This window comes from Pelophylax lessonae, assembly GCF_965119305.1.
Source record: "Pelophylax lessonae genome assembly, chromosome: 2".
In the NCBI taxonomy this organism is placed as follows: Eukaryota; Metazoa; Chordata; class Amphibia; order Anura; family Ranidae; genus Pelophylax; species Pelophylax lessonae.
In genome coordinates, this window is record NC_138769.1 from 434,393,707 (window position 1) to 434,415,348 (window position 21,642).

At 39.3% G+C, this 21,642-nt stretch overlaps 1 protein-coding gene across 1 annotated transcript in view; it reads left to right on the forward strand.

The window, feature by feature from the left end:
* The window catches only part of DMD (dystrophin), a 3,625,631-nt gene that overhangs the window by 1,228,309 nt on the left and 2,375,680 nt on the right, over positions 1-21,642 (forward strand). The window contains exon 14 of the mRNA XM_082246191.1: positions 20,897-20,998. Coding sequence (XP_082102317.1) covers positions 20,897-20,998 — 102 coding nt within the window. The remainder of the gene's footprint in view (positions 1-20,896; positions 20,999-21,642) is intronic.

The window sequence follows — 21,642 nt, forward strand, 5'->3', positions numbered from 1 at the left end:
TTTAGAGTATCCGAGTTATTTGCTTCGTCTTCTACAGCAAGTAATGGTTTGCTGTTTCAAGATGTATCTTTGGTTGACGGGTCCTTGAGGATTTGCTTGAGGCAATGTAAAACTGACCAATCTGGACAAGGTTTTTTGATTTCTTTGAATAAACAGGTTGATACTACCATTTGTGTTGTGTTGCTGGTGGAACAGTATTTGAAAGTTAGGCCTATGTTTCTTGGTCAATTTTTCATTCACCAAAATGGTCTTCCTGTTACTGTCTTTCAATTTAGTGCTATTCTTAAAAAATGTTTGGCCAACTTGCATTTGGACCATTTGCCAATCACGTCTCATTCGTTTAGGATTGGGGCTGCCACTTCTGCTTCTGTTGCAGGTTTTTCCAGTGGCTCTATTCAAAATATTGGCAGGTGGAGATCAAATGCTTTCAGATCTTATGTTAGACCTAACCTTTCATTTTGAAATTGCAGGTAGTGCTAAAATTGTATGGATTATCGGGCATTCCTATATTTTTTGGGCCCACAGAAGAGCTGCTTTAAGGACTTATGGCAGTAATCTAGGATTTCCTTCTACATCAGTGAAAATATATTGGTGTGGTGTTCGTGGTCTTCTATGGACTGATATGCGTTCTATGTTTTCTGCTCTTTGCATGAAGTGGCCCGTTCCTGATATTATTATTCTACATGCAGGTGGTAATGATTTAGGGAATCGCAAGAATATTGATATTATTTTGCAAGTCAGGTCTGATTTCCTGTATTTTATTTCTATTTTTCCTTCCTGTAGGTTGGTGTTTTCGGAGATGGTTTCGCGTTTGCTTTGGTTCTCTGAGGGTAAATTGTTTTTGGAGAAAAATCGCAAACGTGTAAATCGATCCGTGGCTAAATTTATGCCCTCTGTAGGTGGACTGTCTTATAGACACTCTGACCTGGAGGGGGTATTAGGCGGTTTTTATAGAAGTGATTTGGTTCATTTTTCAGATGTGGCGAATGATATTTTAATGTAGGCCTACAATCTTGCATTGAGTTGGCCTTAGGCCTTGTGGTGGTGCCATCCCCTTAATGGGCTTGGCGTGTGGGATGTTTAATATTATTTTGTGGTATAGGCTGTGCTTTTTGGCTAGCCTACAGTATATATATGTATTATTTGTTTACATTTCAGTGGTGGTTAGTTTGGGCTTTAGGGCCAAGCTATACCTTTGTTTAAATCCCACATGGTATTTTAAAAATATTTAATAAAGGCCGTGGCCGTTTGTACCAATGCAAGTTTGTAGTGTCATAATTTTATATATTTAAAGCTAATGTATGGGTTATTTTAATTATTCATTCCTTATTTAAAGAGTTCTGCTTACGGCACCAAAAATATGAAGGACAGGTCATAAATTGTACCTGTCATTCATTTGTGGGGACGTAGCATGACAGTTGGTATAAAAAAAAAAAAAAAAAAAAAAGATTTAATTACATGTTATTAAAGACAGTCTATTGGTTGATAAGACAGAATATATGATTGGTCATTTAACTCTATTATTGATTGGACAATGACAATGTAATATTACTGGTTACTTTTTTATTACCTGTTGTTGGTAGGTCCAAAAGTGACAGAATTTTCACCTTGAGCCGTTTGAACTCCCCTATATAAAGAGGAAATCTAACGGTTAAAATTCATTCAGCAGCGGGAGCAACAGACAATAGCTTCAGGACTTTTTGTCCCTCCCGCCCGCCCTGTTTTTCTGTTTTTGTCATGGCTTAGTGGTTGTGGGATGTTTAATATTATTTTGTGGTATAGGCTGTGCTTTTTGGCTAGCCTACAGTATATATATATGTATTATTTGTTTACATTTCAGTGGTGGTTAGTTTGGGCTTTAGGGCCAAGCTATACCTTTGTTTAAATCCCACATGGTATTTTAAAAATATTTAATAAAGGCCGTGGCCGTTTGTACCAATGCAAATTTGTAGTGTCATAATTTTATATATTTAAAGCTAATGTATGGGTTATTTTAATTATTCATTCCTTATTGAAAGAGTTCTGCTTACGGCACCATAACTGATCATATGTGCAGCATCACGGCTGTTGCAAATCAAACAGGGGCTAAGATGGCAGCTTTCTTGGCTGAAAATGATAGGAGAGTTTAGTTCTGCTTGAATTTTAGGTTCCCAAGAAATGTGATAGGCAGTCCCAACATCAGTGTTTAATACATTTTAATACAGTATCAGGTACCTGGTGAAGACTGGAATGTTGTGGAGGCCTCTCTTGTACCTCCTGCCCAACACTCCCAAAAGAGGAGACAGAGTGTGAGGGCACAGAGTGGCACAAGTACTGGAGTAGCTGGCTGGTGAAGTCTGCTCTTGCGTGGATGAAGCTGGGGGTCACATTCCTAAGAACAGGATACTGAAGCAGCTTGGCAGCAGAACAGGAGATAGTAGCAGAACTGGTATACAGGCAGCAACCAGCAGCAGCCAGGGACAAGGGACCGAGTCAGCAGACAGAGCAAGTCTAGGAAGCAGGCCAAGGATTGTAACAGCCAGGCAGCGCAGTATAGAATCAGCAGGCAAAGGCAAGTCTAATAAACAGGCTGAGGTCAGAGAGATCAGGTGAACAAGGTTAATGCTGGAGCAAAAGCAAGTCCAGAAGAAAGCTGGGTCATATACAGGTATGCAGGTTCAATGGATCAGGTCACAGGAATGCAGGTACAAGCTGAAGATTATTTAGAAACTGTTAATGGTGACAGGCCAGTTTAAATAGGCCACTGGGTGCCAAATATGCATGCTAATTTGTATGTGCATGTGCGCCTGTATGTGTGCTAGTGTGCACACGATGAATTGGAATAATACATCTATTGACTCTTTGCCTAGAAGTATTAGCATGTGAGCAATGCACATGTGCACGAATATGAGCATAATCTTGCACTGGTCTTCTGGTGCTGGGAATCTGGTTTACCTTACATACAGAGCCTGAAATGACCAGGGAGACCTCTTGCACAGTTCCCATCTGATCTGGATGTTGAGACAGGAACTTCAGGGGTGAAGGCATAAGTGTCAATCAAGGTGTAGACACTGAACAGAAATTTGGAGCCACTGGTATCTGATGAGCACAGGTACAGCTGGTGATGTACTGGAAACACCAAGTTCAGTTGATGGTGGAGTCAGGTGCCACACTTGGTTAAGTGACAGCCAAGTGGAAAGACACCAGGATGTGGGCAGAATCAAAGAAAGGAGCAGGCAGAAGTCAGGAACAAGCAAACAGTGAGGTACAGAGCCTTTAGGCAAAAGCGTGGTCAGTAGTGCAGGCTGGGGTCGTTAGCTGAGGCAGACAACAAATATGAGCGGGCAAGGGTAATCTGAGAGCAAAGTCAGAGAAGAAACGGGTAGTAGAGTTCAGGTTTAAATAGGCCACTTGGCTCCAGGGGATGTGCATGCATGTCCGTGCTGATAAGGGTGGGCAATGATGTGCAATCTTTCGTCTATGCTCATAGAAATGTGTATGTCTATGTCTTTGTGCACGCACATTAGCCAAACAGAGTGGCCGGCATCATGTTCCTTACACGAATGCACCACCCCCCCCAAAAAAAAAACCATACCAGACCGTATAATTCCTTAGGGGCCTCCAGGTCACCACAACTAGTGTCCATATTGGAAAATTTTCCCTCTATTACTTTTCTTGGGACAACCCAAAATTTGGGATTTTCTTTTATTTTCACTTTTGATGATAATGGTAACCAGGACAAATAGAGAGGGTGAATTTCCCTAACAGGGCACATACAGCAATAAAAAAACCTAATAGGTGTTTGAATCCATTGCCACTCTATTCAAAACTAAAAAAAAGTTTTGTTTTTAGTTATACTTTAAAAAAATAAAGATATTGTATCTTACTCCCATGCTTTATTTCTTTACAGCTGCTACCAGCAGATAAACTCTGATGTATTAGGGTTTATTTAATAAACTGTCCCATCCGGAGCCACTTCTATCTCCCAGCCTCTGCCATTGTCATTCTAAAGTCTAATCTAACTTTTCAGATTAACCTGCAAGTGATTGGCTGCTAGGACCACCACATGTCCTAGTAACCAATCAGATGCTGGTTAATCTTGAAAGTAAGTCCATCCAGTGCTGAGCTGTGCCTCCTGCACTTTAAGCCTTCCTATCCTGCCTCCCGCTTCCCATGCTGTCTATGGTAGGAGAGTAAAGGAGGGCAGAGAATGCTACTGGAGAGGAGGGGGTGTGATGTGAAAGGGCAAGCTGGATGTCAAGATGGCAGAGTACACCACTGTGGGAGGCAATGTTGTGCGAGGGGGGTGATACAAAAAAGGGGCAATGCTGGGAGGGGTTTGATGTTAAGGGGGGTGGTGCTATGGGGGGCTGTGAAGAGAAGCGGTGCTGTGGAAGATTGTTTGTGATGTGAGGGGGCAGTGCAATAGGGGGTAAGTAAAGGGGGGAAGTGCAGGGGGGAGTGATCTAAAGGAGGTGGGCGTTGGGTGGTAATGTGAACAGGGTAGGTGATGTAAAGGGAGGGTGGGTGATGTGTGGGCTACAGTGTTTTGGGGGTGTGCAAAGGGGGCAGATGATGCAAAGAAGGGCAGTGTTGTGGGGGAAGTGATGTGAAGAGTGCAGAGCACACTACTTTGTGAATGTGTGTGGGGGGGGTATTTGCGATGTGAGGGGGAAGTGCTGTGGGGGGAGGGTTATGTGAAAGGGGGATTTGTAATGTGAAGGGGGAAAGTGCTGTGGGGGATTTGTAATGTGAGGGGGCAGTGCTGTGGGGGGGGTGATGTGAAGAGGTGACAGGTGTTGTAAAGGGGGCAGTGCTGTGGGGGGATTTGTGATGTGAGGGGGCAGTGCTGTTAGTGGGGGGTGATGTGAAGAGGGGGGCAGGTGATGTGAAGGGGAGCAGTGCTGTGTGTGGGGGGGGGGGGGGTAATGTGAACGGAGGCACTGTGTGTGTGGGGAGGGGGTAGGTGATGTGAAGGGGCAGAGGACAGTCCTGGGGAGGGGGGGGTGATGATTTGAAAAGAGATTGAGGACACTTCTGTGAATAAAGGGGGTTCAGTACATTACTGTGAAGGAGGGGGGGGCAAACTGTGATGTGAAGTGGGGAATTGTGATGTGCAGAGATTTAGGGACACTGATGTAAGAACAGGATTGTGATATAAGGGGTGGGGGGTCTGTGATGGGAGGGATCTGAGTCTCTGCATAAACATGCGATTCCGACATGCATGCAGGCAACATTGAGTTTTCATTTGTAGTGAGCTGGAATAAGGGGTTGGTTTGATGCATGTTTTATCTAATCACACTGTTTATTTTTTACCTTTCTTTGACGTGACAATTCATTTATTTCTCTGCACAGCAGCATGTCAGCATGTTGCATTGCTGTGTGGTGACATGCAGTCCCTTCCTGTGCGCTGAGATAAAATGTGGGAAAACGCCTATCTCTACACTATGCGAACCATCCCACCAGTAAATCAACTTCCATGTCTGTATTACTTAATCTTTTGGATAATCCTAATCTAAGGGAATATCTTTTGAGAAAGTAAATAGTAAACCATTTTTTATTTTTATTTTGGATGGAATAGAGAAGGTTTAGAACCCCTATTTGGTTCTTACTGCTATCCATGGTTTCATCAGGGAAGTTTAGCCGCATTTCCTCTGTTGACAACAATTTCACTAAACAGAAGGTGATGAAAAATCCACAACAGGAACACCATCCAAAAAAGAAAAAAGATCTAACGGGAGTTTTAGCCTTCTCGTACTCTTCTAAAGAAAATTATTTTTATTTCTGTATGTGTTACTGTTGGAGAGTTTCACTCACTCCTGGTCTGGTAAAATGTTGTCAACAGGATGGCAAATAAGGGGGAAAGTCTTGAAGCCCTGCATAGCATTAAAAACCTGAAAAGAGCTTCTAATCCTTCCCCAATTAATCTGATATTAAAAAAAAGAGGTTTTGGCTGGACATGCACTTTCAGAAATTATTTTAATTTTATTTTAATGTAGCATGGCATAATACCTATTCTGCTCTAGAAATACTATGCAGTTATCCATATTTAGCTATATTAATAGCTAGTTTATGGTAACAGAAAAAATGTATGTTATAGAATATAGCAGTAAGGCTTTAATTATGCTGCAATGAAATAAGCACTACACCAGCCTCTTGGGTTAATTTATCTGTAATTTAACTCAGAAAACATAAATTAATCATGAGCACCACTGGACAATTATGAATAGACACATCACTAGTACCTTATTATAAATTATATCATTGTTAATGTGCTAAAATATTATGTGTATAGTCTGCGGTCTTAAATAAAAAACTGAATACAAATAGGAAGCAAAATAGAGTAATCTATTTGACCTCAGTTTTGAAATATGGCCAACCATAACAAATCAGTATGCTAACCGTTTTAAGAATAACATGAATCAGTGCTCCAAGCACAGGTGGCTAAAAGGCTCTAATTAACTTCCCACAATCCCTGATTAGACCTCAACTCATTATTATACCTAAAGGGTTGGTATTGTGTTCAACTGTCTTTTATATTCTGGAGAACATTGCACCTTATTGTATCTCTATAATATTTGAATTGCTTCCTTTGTACTTTGGGTGATTCGAGCACAATTCAAAATCATGTGCAAATATATATATTAAAAAGTCAGTAGGTGTTAAAGCTATTGTGAACAACAAAAACACAACAAAACAACATGTCTTGTTAAACATATTTTTATTTTCTACTTTTTCATTACTGTTAGAGGAAAACTGTGCAAAACTCCAGTCATTAGGAATAAAATTCTCCAAAATATATTTCACAAAAGGTTTGCTGTATTTATAAGCTGAACTTACAAGAAAAAAAGATTATGGCTCGTTGTATCAAAATTAGCTTTCATGTTTGCATCTATCAGAGGATGCACCTGGTAAATATGAAATATTAGCAATTGTCTCTGGGTATAGGTATCAAACATATCCTGAAAATGTCCTACATTCTATTACAACATATAAAAGGCTGTGGCAAGGAATACAAATAGTCCCCATGGAATAGAGACTGTATGTCCACAACCGCTGTCAAAGAAAATATTACCCATAATTGTATGATTTCCTGATCTCTGCAGTACTGCCGACTTACAGATTAAAATGTAAACTAAAAATGAACTTCTCCTATTTGCTTAGGTATGGTAAAAATAAAAAAGATCATTAAATGCCTTTTTATTATATCTCTTTGATAAATGCAGTGTTGATCCTGCCAGAAATCCAGTGCAATCCTGCTTCCTGTGCAGTCAGCCAGTCCTATCTTTCTGCCTAGATTACCTATGTGAACAGAACACCCCCCCCCCCCCCCCCAAGGCATAGAGATGAGAGGGATAGGCATTCCTTTGTCCTAGGATGGCAATGCTGCTTCTCCGTAGATACAGTACAGTGAGTGAACATTCTTGGATTTAGAATAGATAGACTTTAACTCCTGAAATCCTACTGGTTTTGTTTTTATTTATTTTTTTAAATGCTTTTTAATTGCCTGTGCCTATTCCTACTTGTTCATTTTACAACAATACAACTGATACATACAATTCGATTACTCTCTACTGGTTTTATGCATTCGCCCAGTGGGACTAACTAATGCTGATTATCTCTACATAGGAGTAGAATTTGGAAAACTCTGAAGGGATTTTACTAAATATGTCTCTAGAAGCAAATATCTTACTTCTGTATACCTATATAAAGTATATAGAGTAGAGTGCTTTATCCTCCAACCAATTACATCAGTTTTAGTAAATTATTTAATAATCTGGATATTATTTGACAGGTTCATGTTTGACTAAAAACTTATGATTGATTTATTAAAGGCAACTAGGCTGTTCCCTATGCAAGGGTACCTTCTTCTAGAATTCTAGCTTAGTGAATTATCATTATTATACAGAATTTATATATCACCAACAGTCTGTGCAGTGCTTTACATCATGAAAGCAGACAGTATAGTTACAATCCAATACAGGAGGAATCAGAGGGCCCTGCTTGAAGAGCTTACAATCTGAGGTACAGGTCTGCTGAGTTGCATCATCATGTGTTTGGGTAATCTTTGCAAAGTGACATTTTACCACATTCACTGAGCTAAGGGAAAGATACAGTCAGTGCCGAGGCAAGGTCATCCAGCACCCAGGGAAAGGATGCCAAACTGCACCCCCCTTCCCTTATGTTTAGGGTTAAGGTGCCCCCCCCCCCCATCCCTGCAATAAACCATGGATACACTGCAAAGTGAACAGTATATTTAACTTTACTGAATCAACGTTTTGCAGTCATTGTACAATGAAATTATTGTTGTTTGAGATTTTTTTGTCAGCCCTCAAAAGGGTTTGGTTGTCCATGCTTCTCTGAACTATACACCACTATTATATATAAAACAACATGTTACACTGTTGAAGTAACTTCCTTATACATTCATTTTTAAAGGAAATACTTGGCAAGCTCTAATTACTAATTGCTGGTTTCTTTGATCATGTCATTCAGATCTATAATGAATACTGTTACTGTATTTATTGCTATTCATTATGTCATGCAAATTAGTTCAGTCAATACTTTGAGATGCAATTCATGTCTTTCCAACTGTGATGATGTATTTTTTTTCCTTATATTTCTTTTTTAAAACAGACAACAAAGAGTCACACAGACATAGTGTGACCTTTTAGTTTTTCAGTTGGCATGAGATGATGTATCACGTAAAGTATTCCTAAAAATAGAAGCCAGCAGGTGTAGCTGCCATCTAACCAGAATAATTATGAACATTTTCAGCAGAAAGCCATTTGAAAACCACTGAGTAAAATTCATCACCCCTGTACTTATCGGCTTTCAGTCATCATCACCTTTACTGGTCTTATGCATTAAAAATGTTGACCTTGGATTTTCACTAAATCTCTAAGATATGTGTTATCCATTATATTACAGATTATGCTCATTATTATCCGTTATTGTCTTGTTTAGCAATCAAAATGCCTAATAGTGCATATTGATGATGACATGGTGTTAAGAGAAGCACTGGCAATAGTTTCTGGCAACATTTTGGTGAACCTCTGCTACATGTTTCAGTGATACCATGTGCCATAGGATCGGCTTAGAAGGGATTTTGGTGGGGGAAAATTGCTGGTCAATGAAATGAAAACTTAACTCCTGTGCTACCAACAAAAAAAACTGAAAGAAAAATCACTAAAAATAAATAAAATACATTGAAATTAAATAAGAAATGTGGAAGCTGCTTACACCTATTGTGCTCTCACAATGATTAAATGAATAATCAACTGAGGGTGGGCATAAGGCAGATACCAGTGTGTAAGGTTTATGTAAGGGATTTTGGTGGGAAAAAATGCTGGTCAATAAAATAAAACACTTAACTCCTGTGTTGCTAACAAAAAACTGAACAAAAAAATCATAAAAAATAAAAATAAAAAAAATACATTGAAATAAGTGTGGTAACTGCTTACACCAATTGTGTTCCCAAAATGATTACCTGAATCATCAACTGAGAGGAGGCATAAGGCAGATACCAGTGTGTTAGTGTTATGCATAAAGATTTGTTAACCTCAAACAATAAGTTCTCAGGGAGAGAGTATACTGAAACACTTTAATGGATGATCCACTGCTCTGAGGTAAAATGCTACAATCAAGTGCTCAGTGCCTTAGGCCACAATAGGCCTGGTGACAGCTTTTCACTCTAACGTTCACTTTAAGGTTCACTCAGTATGCAAAAGTTCAGTTGTGATATTGTTCTGAAACAAGAGAGTGCTATATAGGCTTACATACACCTATATACATCAGATATTTGGGTATACCAGAGGCTGTATACTATGGCTACCTGACACAGTACACACAGGTTTGGAAAGCTCCAATGCAGAGCTTAGCACTCAAATGCCAAAACAGGCTGTCATCATGCACTGGAATGACCCACAGAGTCGCTTCACTGTGTTAGAGCTGTGGCACAACCTGTAAGTATGACTCAGCTCTCTATTAATTTACTGTATGTTTAGACACAGCAAAATTAGCTGTATGACATCTTTAACTTTGGGTTCTCTTTTCCCTCCATTTTTTACTGAGGTATTGGTTTAACCTGTGGTACACAGTACTGATGTCATCCACTAGGAGCAGTGTTTATCAAGCACACTCCTTGCTACCTTCCGGGCCTTCAATTCAGAAGGTAGTATTTTTCTACTGCTTCCTCTGTTTGGCACACTTGTGAATAGAGATGGGCTGGACATCCCCCTGTGCAGTTTAAACTAGAACTCCCAAACAAAGAAAAAGTTCTGACTTGAACGACAAACCCTAGTAAAGCCTATGGGACCCAAACTTGAAAAATCAAAAATCGCTATTTTGAAGGCTTATATGCAAGTTAACCACTTCAATACAGGGCACTTTCACCCCCTTCCTGCCCAGGCCAATTTTCCCCTTTTAGCGCTGTTGCATTTTGAATGACAATTGCGCGGTCATGCAACACTGTATCTACACCAAATTTATGTCATTTTCCCCCCACAAATAGAGCTTTCTTTTGGTGGTATTTGATCACCTCTGGGTTTTTTCCTTTTTGCTAAACAAATAAAAAAAGACCGAAAAGTTTGAAAAAAAAAATTTGTTTGTTATACAATTTTGTAAATAAATAAGTTTTTTTTCTGCACTGATGAGCACTTATGAGACTGCACTGACAGGCACTGATGAGAAGGCACTGATGGGGTGGCACTGATGGGGTGGCACTGATGGGGTGGCACTGATAGGTGGCACTGATAGGTAGCACAGATATGCAGCATTGGTGGGCACTGATAGGCGGCACTGCTGGGCACTGATAGGCGGCATTGATGGGCACTGACAGGTGGCACTGACGGGCACTGATTGGTGGCACTGATGGGCACTAATGGGCACTGATAGGTGGCACTGGTGGGCACTGGTGGGCACTGATAGGCCACACTGATTGGCACTGATGGGCGGCACTAATGGGCACTAATGGGCACTGATAGGTGGCACTGGTGGGCAATAATGGGCACTGGTGGGCGACACTGAAAGATGGCAATGATGGGCACTGGTGGGCAGCACTGATAGGGAGGGCACTGGTGGGCAGCACTGATGGGGAGGGCAATTGCCATCCCTGGTGGCCATAGTGGGTATCCCTGGGGTCATAGGTGGGCATCCCTGGGGTCATGGGTGGGCATCCCTGGTGGTTCTAGTGGCACCCCCCCGAGGGTCTGCACTGGTAATCAATGATCTGATTACCAGTGCCGACCCCCCCCTGTCAGGGGAGCCGCCCATCAGCGCTCCTTTACTCGTGCCTGTCAGGCACGAACTAAGGAAAGCCAATCAACGGCTCTTCCTGTTTACTATGTGACCAGCCGTGATTGGACATGGCTGGTCACATGGTAAAGAGCTAAGTCAGTAGGCTCTTTACCGAGATCGGAGATGCAGGGTGTCAGGCTGACACCTCTCATCACCGATCACCGCTCTGCGCCCCCTGGGGCGCGCAGAGATGTATTATCCTGCCGCCGTCATATGACGTCCGGTCAGGATAATACAACCACATTCCCACCGTCAATCTGCTATAGGGCGGGCGGGAAGTGGTTAATGGCCATAAAAAATGGTATGGAGGCATGAGTACTGACCAGCAAACATTTAAAAAAAAAAAATTGTTTTTACAGGAGCGATGATTTTAATGATACTTAAAGTGCAACGATAAAAATGAAAATTCCTTTAAATATAGTGCCTGGGGGGACCTCTTAGCCTGCCTGTATAGTGGCACATCTCTAGCATGTATAAAACATGCTGCAGCAAAAATGACATTTATAAAGAAAAAAAAAATGAATGAAATGACATTTAAATTTCAGGAAATACAATACCATTGTATAAAAATGTTAACAAAAAACAGATGGGGTCCCCTGAGTCCATATCAGGCCCAAAATTAAAAAAAAGAAAGGGCTTGTGGTCCCCCCAAAAATTCTTACCAGATCCTTATCCGAGCATGCAGTCTGGCAGGTTAGGAAAGGGGGAGGATGAGTGAGTGCCCCTCCCTCTTGAACCATACCAGGCCACATGCCCTCAACAAAGGGGGATGGGTGCATTGGGGCAGGGGGGGCTCTGCTCCCCCACCCCAAAACCCCTGGGCTTGTGGTTGTGGGCATCTTCGGGCAGTGGGTTTATCAGAATCTGGAAGTTATCTTTAACAAGGGGACCCCCAGATATTGCCCCTAATGTGAATGAGTATGGGGTACATAGTACCCCATACTCATTCACCAAAAAAGTGTCAAAAAGTAATAACAACACAGAGACAGTTTTTGACAATTCCTTTATTAAAAAACAAAAAAAATCACTCCGCCGTCAACTAAGGCAAGCCGCCGAATGCCTGACTTGCTGTTTCATAGTTCTTATATAGATAAGGGGCGGAGACACCTGGTGATGTCACCTGGTATTACTGCCCTCCTTCTGACAGCACTGACTGGTGCCACGCCATTTTTTTTCACCTTTTTATTGCCAGCAATGTTTTCTTTTTATTCAGCTGTCAACGGGGAAGCCCATTGACAGCTCATGACTCATCCGTTGTTAAGGATGCCGTGGCCATCTTCCTTGCCCGCTCCTTAACAACCAGCTATTCACTCTGCCCTGAATGGACAAAGCTTTGCCCAATCAAGGCTTAGAATACACTGTGCAGCATACAGTGCATTGCAGGCCCTGCAGTGGGGCAAACACCCACCGAACACCCTGCAAATTCAGGTGTTTGACAAATGGGCTAACAGACGATAATCGGACCAAACTTTTGCTTAGCCCAAACCGTTCGCCTAACTCTACTTGTGAATCACTTGGCCTGGATTTTTCCACTGCCTGCCTTTAGTGTTCTGGGCACCTCTACCTATATTTTAGCTCCTTGGCCTCCTATTTACAAGGGATCCTCCTTAATATAACTTCTAAATCTAAGTCTAATAAGCCTCCTATAGCCAGTTCTGACAGCTGAAGCTTTTGTCCACATAACCTCAAAAAGTACCATTGAGGGTTGATTTTTATTTCTACCATCTCTCTGTCCCTGACTAATTCAGAACATTACTGTCTTTACAGACTGTTTTATTTTTTTAAATCCAGAATGATGTGCACACAGTTTTTCCAGTTTTACGACGTGCTTCTCTTTATGATGATCACTGTGCTATCACAAAGACCCTTGGACCTCTTCTGTTTGGAAATTGTTCTTCTTTGACAAATGAAGGCTGCCAATTATCTCATGATTCCATTTTGTTTTTGGGCAAAGGCATTTTTCCTTTTATAGAGAAATATATTAGCTTTTATTTGTATACCTTGTTTCAATGGATCTCACCCTTTGAGAGGGACTCCCCCAACATGCTGCTTGATCCTAGGCATGCAGATTGTTGAGCAGCTGTCTGTAGTCCTCTACATTAGTTATAATGGCCTCTTAGCTATATCAAATCTAGTGTTCCTCATGCCAGCATTATCTGTCAATGCACATAGGGTACATTGACTCAGTACCTGGGATGTGGGAACTACATGTCTGCCCTTATCTCTGCCATGCTCAAAGCTCCTGGTTTTATATTTTCTTGTGTGTTTCAATACAGAATCTAAAGTAAATAGTCTTCTTGCTTTTTCATCCTTGGGTCCCTTAGAAAGTTACTTTTTTTTGGATTAGATGCTCAGACTTCTCACTGTTGACCCTACCATTGGACATCTTGTTCAGCTGCCCTTTCCTTCCTTTCTGGTATCACTGCACCTCAGTGTGCTTAGTCTCAAGTTTTTGATATTCCCTGTCACCCTGAGACCTTTGCTTCCTTTGACCATAGAAACGTGTTTCAGGGAATTCTTCCCCCCTTTTTTTTTAAGGAGTTTATTGTTATCAAGGATGATCGCTCTTTAATTTATCTCTCTTTAAGAGATCTCTTGGTCTATCAGATTGACCACGCTAATTTCTATTCCCTGACTATGAGTCCTTAAGTAGATCTGGACTCTTCTACAGCACTGACTATTATGTTCACCTTGATGCTTCTTTTTTTTCTAGTTTAATCTATGACAAACTCCTTGCAGATCTACCATCAGGTCAGTCGGTTTTCACACTTCGTGCAAGATGAGAATTCTGCTTTTTGTGCTCTTTATAAGAAGTACATTCTATCTAGACTTGTTACTCCTACAGTATTTACCCTTATCTATTCAGCTTTTTTCTTTGAGAAAAAAACCTGAATAGATAAGCCTGCCAGAGGATTTCCTGGAGGCCAGGGTACCTAACCAGAGAATTGCTGCTCCATAATCTTCTGGGCATGTGCTAGCAAACAAACTTTTCCTTCCTGAAGTGTGGCCAGCATGTTTGTGATGGTGTCACACATGATTAGCCTGGCACAAGCTATTGTAGGGTCAGCCATCTCTAGGCCTGCTCCTTAAGTGCTTCCATATTCTATAGTCCAGTGTGTCCCTTGCTCCACAGGCCCACAGGCATACTAACAGAAAAACTGCATGGCAACATTTTGCCTGGGCCATTGCAGAAGATTTGGGACACCATAGAGACACTTGGAACTGGTGTTTCAAAGGAGTCACAGAATGAGGCCATTGAGAAGAAGGGGGAGATGAGGTAACTGTGCTGACACCATCATCAAGGTGCAGGGCATGAAGTGGCCCCAACAGCTCAAGTAATGCTCCCTGTCCTTCCTTTCCAGCTGCCAGATTTGCCTAGTTGACTGTGAAGGAGATGTCATGTCCTTGCTTATTCTTGTTGGACCATGTGTCTGTGGTCATGTGGAGCCTACAGCTGACCACATAGTCCAGAGAGACATTATCTTGTACTTTTTGGTAGAGGGCATAGTGGGCAAAATATTAACAGTGGGTACCTGGCAATGTGCACTGTAGTACAGTACATGCCTTAAACCTAGCTTGAATGGGAGCAGCTGTAAAGTCATCAGTTTTGCCAATCTGGCATTGAGAAGCTGAGTATGAGGGTGATTAAGGAATGCATTTTTTCTGCTCCAGCAGCTGTGGAAGTGACACATGCCTTGTTAATGATTCTGCTCTAGAGGACAGGATGGAGTTAAGAGATTTATGGCAAGGCTGAAGCCTACGCTTGACCCTAGTCAGCGTGGTGCAATTCTGTCCCTATTTCCTGTTGGACGTGCTTTAAAGTAACTCTCAAACTCATTGCCAAATTTGGCTTGCCCTATTGTTGCAGTGCATGCAGATGGAGAACCTTGTGGGAGGTGGGGGGGGGGGAGATGTGGAAGATGAGGTAGAACGAGGTATGCAGGCCTTTTGCTGCTGACTGCTATCATTGAGTTGCTTCTCTTACTGAGTTCTTTGGTGCATAGCTGTGTATTTCTTTAAGCATGGAATAACTATATGACTGGCACTTTTACCAGGACTGACTATCATAACACTAGCCAATTTCTAACAAACACATACTAGAAAGTCTATATTTTGAATATTTTGGGAGCATTTGGGGTATGGAGATAAGAGGGAGTTTGGGGAATTTGTGGTTGAAGTTTTGAAATATTTTTGTGGCACTCTGTTCTGACATTTCATTAAACTTTAAGACAATGCAGTGTAGTACTACAAAACAGAAGCACAAAAACTATACCATCAAACTGTTGTTCTAGTCTAATTTGTACAAAGTTGGGAGCTTAAGCATTTTTTTTTTTTAAGAGTATATTTTCTTATAGCTTCTAGATCTGTTATGGCTGCTCAATTCAATTCAGGACTGTTACTTCTGAAACAACAAAAATCAGGTGTCACATCAAAAACTATGTAAAAAAGATATTTTTCAATTTTCAATCTTTCAATTTATAATGAATCAGAATAGGGTGCTACTGGTGCTGGTTTTAAGCTAAGCAATAATGCAAAAGTAAAAACAAAAAATATTACACATGCTAGATATGTGACATTAGATTACTGTGTCACTGACACTGTTCTAGAGAACCATTCTGTTTTTGTAACACCACACACAGTATTAAGGAATCATCAAGCACGTAATTAGACAGATTTTTTTTTTCCCCATGTGGCCCTCGAAGTTGCATAAAAAGAAGGACCCTTTCCCTGATAAATGTTTATTTTTAAAATATATTTTTCTATTGGTACATATTTTTCATAGCAGTTACCAGCTCCCCATGCATTTGTTTGACATTCTCATGTTGCTTATTAGCTTTAAAAATGGCCAAAATTCATCTTTAAACATGCCCATGCCCTATAGACTTTATTTGAATTCATGCTAACTGTCATCAATTTTGTTTAAAATATCTGCACGCAATTACAGGCATATTTCTTTACCTTTTTTGTTTATTTTTTATAAATTTTTCCTTATTGCATAAATGTTCAAATTGTATTGCTTATCAAAATAGTCATGTCACAAATTCCCTAACTTGTCATAATATGTATTATTTTCATATAATGTAAAGATGTTATTTGCAGTGTTTGCAATGTTTCCATTAACTGTAATTTAAAACAAACAAGGTTCCTGAATATTTGCTATTCATAAAATAACCAAAGGTGAACAAGCCCATGACAGATTATTAATAGCTCAACTCTTAGGAACTCATAAATAGATATTTAATTTGTTTTCTTCACTCTTTTAACAAATTCACAATGGGAACACTCTGTGACCTCATTTTAATAGTATTGTGTGATTATAAACTTTTATTTGATCCCACATCTAGTACCTTGGTTAATAGCAAACATCGTAAGAGTTCTTTTCACCCTTGAGCCTCTTATAGAACAAAGTATAAACAACTAAATTTTAACTTTCATCATTTATTATTCTGTATTGTTTTAGCATTATGGGACTTTGCTATAGCTCAAAGTATTTGAAACTTTTTGAAAGATGATTAATACAAAGAATGATATATTTTCCATTAAAATTATAAGAAACATTATAAAAACATTTAGAATTTGGCAATAATAAGGTAAATGGATGTATAATAGCAGAAAACCTAAGGGAAAACTGTTTCTGCTTCAAAGTAAAAATAATGTAAAAGAAAAATAAGACATTTATTGTTGGAGTTACATAGCAAAGGTAGTTTAAAAGGTAAAATTTACATGATGAAGGGGATAAATTAATGGTATATTTAATATCCAATTTTTTTTATTTATTGTGGTATTGCTATTATTGTTTTGCATAATACATAAAACATGTATTCTTGTAATTTATATATATATATTTAATTGATTCCTAAATTCCAATTAACCAAGGTAAAGTTGAACTGTTAGTGATTTATTGATACACTACCCATTCAAGCTAAACACTAACCTTTATTTTTTTTTAGTGGTGTATCCTTTTCCACAGCCAGTTAGCCCCTAATCTTCACACCTTACTTTGAAGTTTGTAGGGACTCACAATGGTACAGTCTCCTCCTATACCTCAACCTATGGGAGCTAGAAACAGAGTGGCACAGAGAAATACCAAGAGAAATACCGTTTTTTTTTTTTTTTCTTTAGAACATGCAGATGACAAAGACATTTATGAAACCTTATTTTGAAACCATCAAAGATTAATGTCAACTGAGACCCACCTATGGTAGTTTGTTACTTCCTTGGAAGAATATCTCAAAGAGAAGGTCTAAGGATAATAAAGTTCCTATCGTTTGAAGTAGAGGATACGAATTTAAAAAAACAGTGGACAAACATACTAGACAAAGCATCTAACAGTCTTATTAGACTGATCATTAATTATAAAAAGATACGCTTGGAGGCTCTGAATATTAACATCACTCAAATTCAACATGACCTGGATACATTCCAGAATTAGTCAGGTTTCTTATCAATAGAAGAAAATCTTACAACAAAGTTCGATACCCCCAAGAACAAGGGGGGACACAAGCATTCATAAAGAATAAGAGAATAAGGAGACGGAAGATGATCCCTGGATCCATGATAACATGCCCCCTGCCTGTCACTAACATTTTAAATTTGCGTGATCACACATTGTCACTTGAAGCATTAAAGTTAATTTCGAAGGGCCTAAACTTTGCACCAATACAAAGTTTTGGTTTGTTCTCCACAATAATACATGTTAACATGTCGCTCAACACTAATAAGCACTATTTGAACACCAATTTATCTATTTATATTCTAATTTAATATAGCCTCAGACAATATGAGTTCCTGAAGGAATGAACTCTCATGATTTTTGCCCTATTCAATAAATGAGTTTCTTACATTCTCATGCATTTTTTGGTATATTGGTTTTAGATAAGACTAAGGTCCCAGACCATCTTCACATCTCTTCCACACAAAATCTGATTTTTTTTCCCATCCAGTGACAAGCTGCATCTGTTTCATAAACCTGTCAAACAGGACCGTATCACCTTAGTGTGGGAAACAGATACATCTTCTATGTATTCCCATTCGAATTTTAAAAAAATCAGAAAGAGATGTTATTCTGTCGTTAAAAGAAGATTCAAATGTTACAAACTTAGAAACGAATAAAGGCAGAGCAGTCACAGTTCTCAATACATTTGTCTATCATGAAGAGGCATTTCATCAATCCTCAGTTGTTCAAACGAATCTCCCCTTTCCCTTCTCCCCTTTCTGATTGTTTTTCCTTTTAAGTTTTGTACAAGGAGCTCTATTACATAGATAAACACATAACAAGATTGCTTGTACCCATTTTTTCTTTCAGGTTTACAATTTGTCATATGCCTGCTGGTATTCTCTCTCAAGTCCCAGTTCCGTTCCCTTAAACAGGATGACATGAAATGTTTTTAACTTCAACTACCAATTTTAATTCTTCATTTTATCATGATCACTTATTAGTATTCTTCAATCACTTCCCAACCTGCGGCACGACAGCCGCTCTGTGCCAGATCACGTACCTAGTAGATGATCTGACACCTCCGGGTCTAGGACGAGCATGTGGACTGATGGCCACCCACTCTCACTCGATATCCACTGACATCTGCCGATTGTACAGTTAACAGGTAGAATGGCGATCTGCCTTTGTAAACAAAGCAGATTGCAATTTTGTCAGCGGGGAAGGGATTGATTTTGTGTTTCTGCAAAGTAGAAACGTGGATCAATGCCTTTCCATAGAAAAAGCCCCCTCCACAGTGAGAAAGCACAGGCTTAACCCTTTTGATTGCCCCTGATGTTAACCCTTTTCCAGGCAGTGCCATTAGTACAGTGACAGTGCATATAGCACTGATCACTGTATTAGTGTCACTGGTCCCCAAAAAGTGTCAAAAGTGTCAGTTAGTGTCAGTTAGTGTCCAATTTGTCTGACACAATATCGCAGTCTCACACACTACTGAGTGCCACCATTACTAATAAAAAATAAATAAAACCATCACATAGTTTGTTGACGCTATCACTTTTGCGCAAACCAATCAATATATGTTTATTTGGATTTTTTACCATGAATATGTAGCAGAATACATATTGACCTAAATTGATGAAGAAATGTTATTCTTTCAATTTTTTTATTGGATATGTTTTATAGCAGAAAGTAAAAAATATAGTTTTTTCCCCAAAATTGTCATTCTCTTTTTGTTTATAGCGCAAAAAAAAACCCAGAGGTGATCAAATACCACAAAAAGGACATACATTTTATTTAGGTACAGTATGTCACAAATGCGCGAAATCCCACTCTATTACTAAACCCTGGTAGGCAGGACGAAATGCATCATGGTGTGTGGTGTGGTGTGGTGGAGACATGTAGCCTGAAGCTGCTCCTTATCATCCCTTATCCTTATGTTACATAATACAAAGATCCAATCGAGAACGTGAATCTGTTTTGTTTTGCCCACAATTTGTGTGCCAACCAAGGGATTTAAATAAACATGCCTGAAGAGTAACATAGAGGTTGCCTTGCTGACCTCACTTGAAAATTATGACTCACAAAAATTATGGTTGCCTGGCTGTCATTCTGACTATTTTCCTTTGAGTCCCTGACCCAGAACAAGCATGCAAAATATAGCTTTCTACCTTTCTTCAACTTTCCTGATATGCATGTTTGTTTCAGGTTGGAGATTCAGAAAGGACTGAGGCTGGTGGGTCAGCATACCAGTTAGATATCCAGCATTCAAGAAGAAAGTCAACAGTTACAATTACTGTATGCATAGCTCCCAACTGTCCCTGATTTTGAGGGACTGTCCCTGATTTGGAACAAAGTCCCTCTTTCCTTCTCATTTGCCCCTCATTTTGGTCTGATCTATATAGTTGTTAATAGATTTATATCTTTCAAAAAGTGTTTCCCTGTGCAAACCTTTTCATCCAATTTCTAACTTGCTGCAATGGTAAATTTTAAAAGCCAATAGTCAAGGAATAGAAGTGGTAAAAAAAGCACTTGTGGGTTTAACTTATCATATTTTAAGGGACGTGGCAGTGGGTGTGTCCTATGCCTACATACTTTGCTAATAGGTGTCCCTTGTTCCCATATCAAAAATATGGGAGGTATGTGTATGATGGGCTTACCTTAAATACACCACTAGAGTCTCTGAAAAATATATAATATCATTAGGAGATACAACTCTTCTGCATCTATCAAAATCTGAAATGTATTTTTTTGGATGGAGTGACAATTTATACTCATTTTTTGTGGAATAGTTTTCAGCCCCACTTAGAGACTTAAAGAGCTTAAAAGAAACATGTTATGTGAGAGGCAGAATGGTGGAGCTGCAGAGCAGTTTAAAACAAAATAGAAAATAGATTTTTTTTTTCCATTCATATTGCCACTGGAGAGTAATAGCTGCAGAAAGCTGCACAGATTTGGTATATTTGAATCTTCAGAAAGAAATAAAAGCACATGCACTGAAAAATGACACTAAACAATAAATTATGAGAGGTTCAACATCATACAATTTATGATGTCATAAGATAATGCGTTATATGGTTTATTATTACTAATGATACAATTTTTTTTCTATTGTTAACAACCAATCAAATTAATAAAATATGTATTAAAAAAAAAACCTAATGATACAATTTTCATTTTCAGCACTTGGGAGACCGTTGGGCTGCAATATGCAGATGGACAGAAGACAGATGGATTCTTTTGCAGGAAATTCTTCTTAAATGGCAACATTTTGCTGAAGAACAGGTTGGTATTATTAATCAGTGCTGTGTTTAGACATTATGGGCAGGTGGAAACACCTGTATGATTTTTCCCCAATTTGTCATGTGATTATTTTAAATCCAAATCTAGAACACATTTTAGAAGTAGGATGCCATCTGCTTTATATGCAGAACTACCGCAAGTGTTAAAAATGATCACAAATTAACTTTATTTGTTATTGTTCAATTTTCAAAGTTAATGTGCTATTTTCAAACTAAACATTTACTCTGTTAAGTTAATAGCTTCTACTTCATTAATGAATTATCATCAGAGTTAAACAAATAAAGAGCCTTCAACTAAATAAACCCACACCCCTTTCTTACAAAAGTTATTTTACTAAATTTAGCCACAAATGTCCAGAAGTAGACAATAGAGGGGAAAAAAATTGGGAAAATGTTAGTATTTTGTAAATTGTGAAGCTTCATACTAACACTTGAATCCTGCTGCCATAGGCCAGTTATGGTGATATTATGGTGAATAAATCCCTGAATTATATAATTCTTGCCTACTTTTGACTTTGTATCAAAATGCTTTTCATACAATTGTAATAAAATGTGTAAATATTGCCTACATTTTGTTTCCTATCAAAATGCATTAAGGGACACACTGCTCATGAATAAGGCCACCAA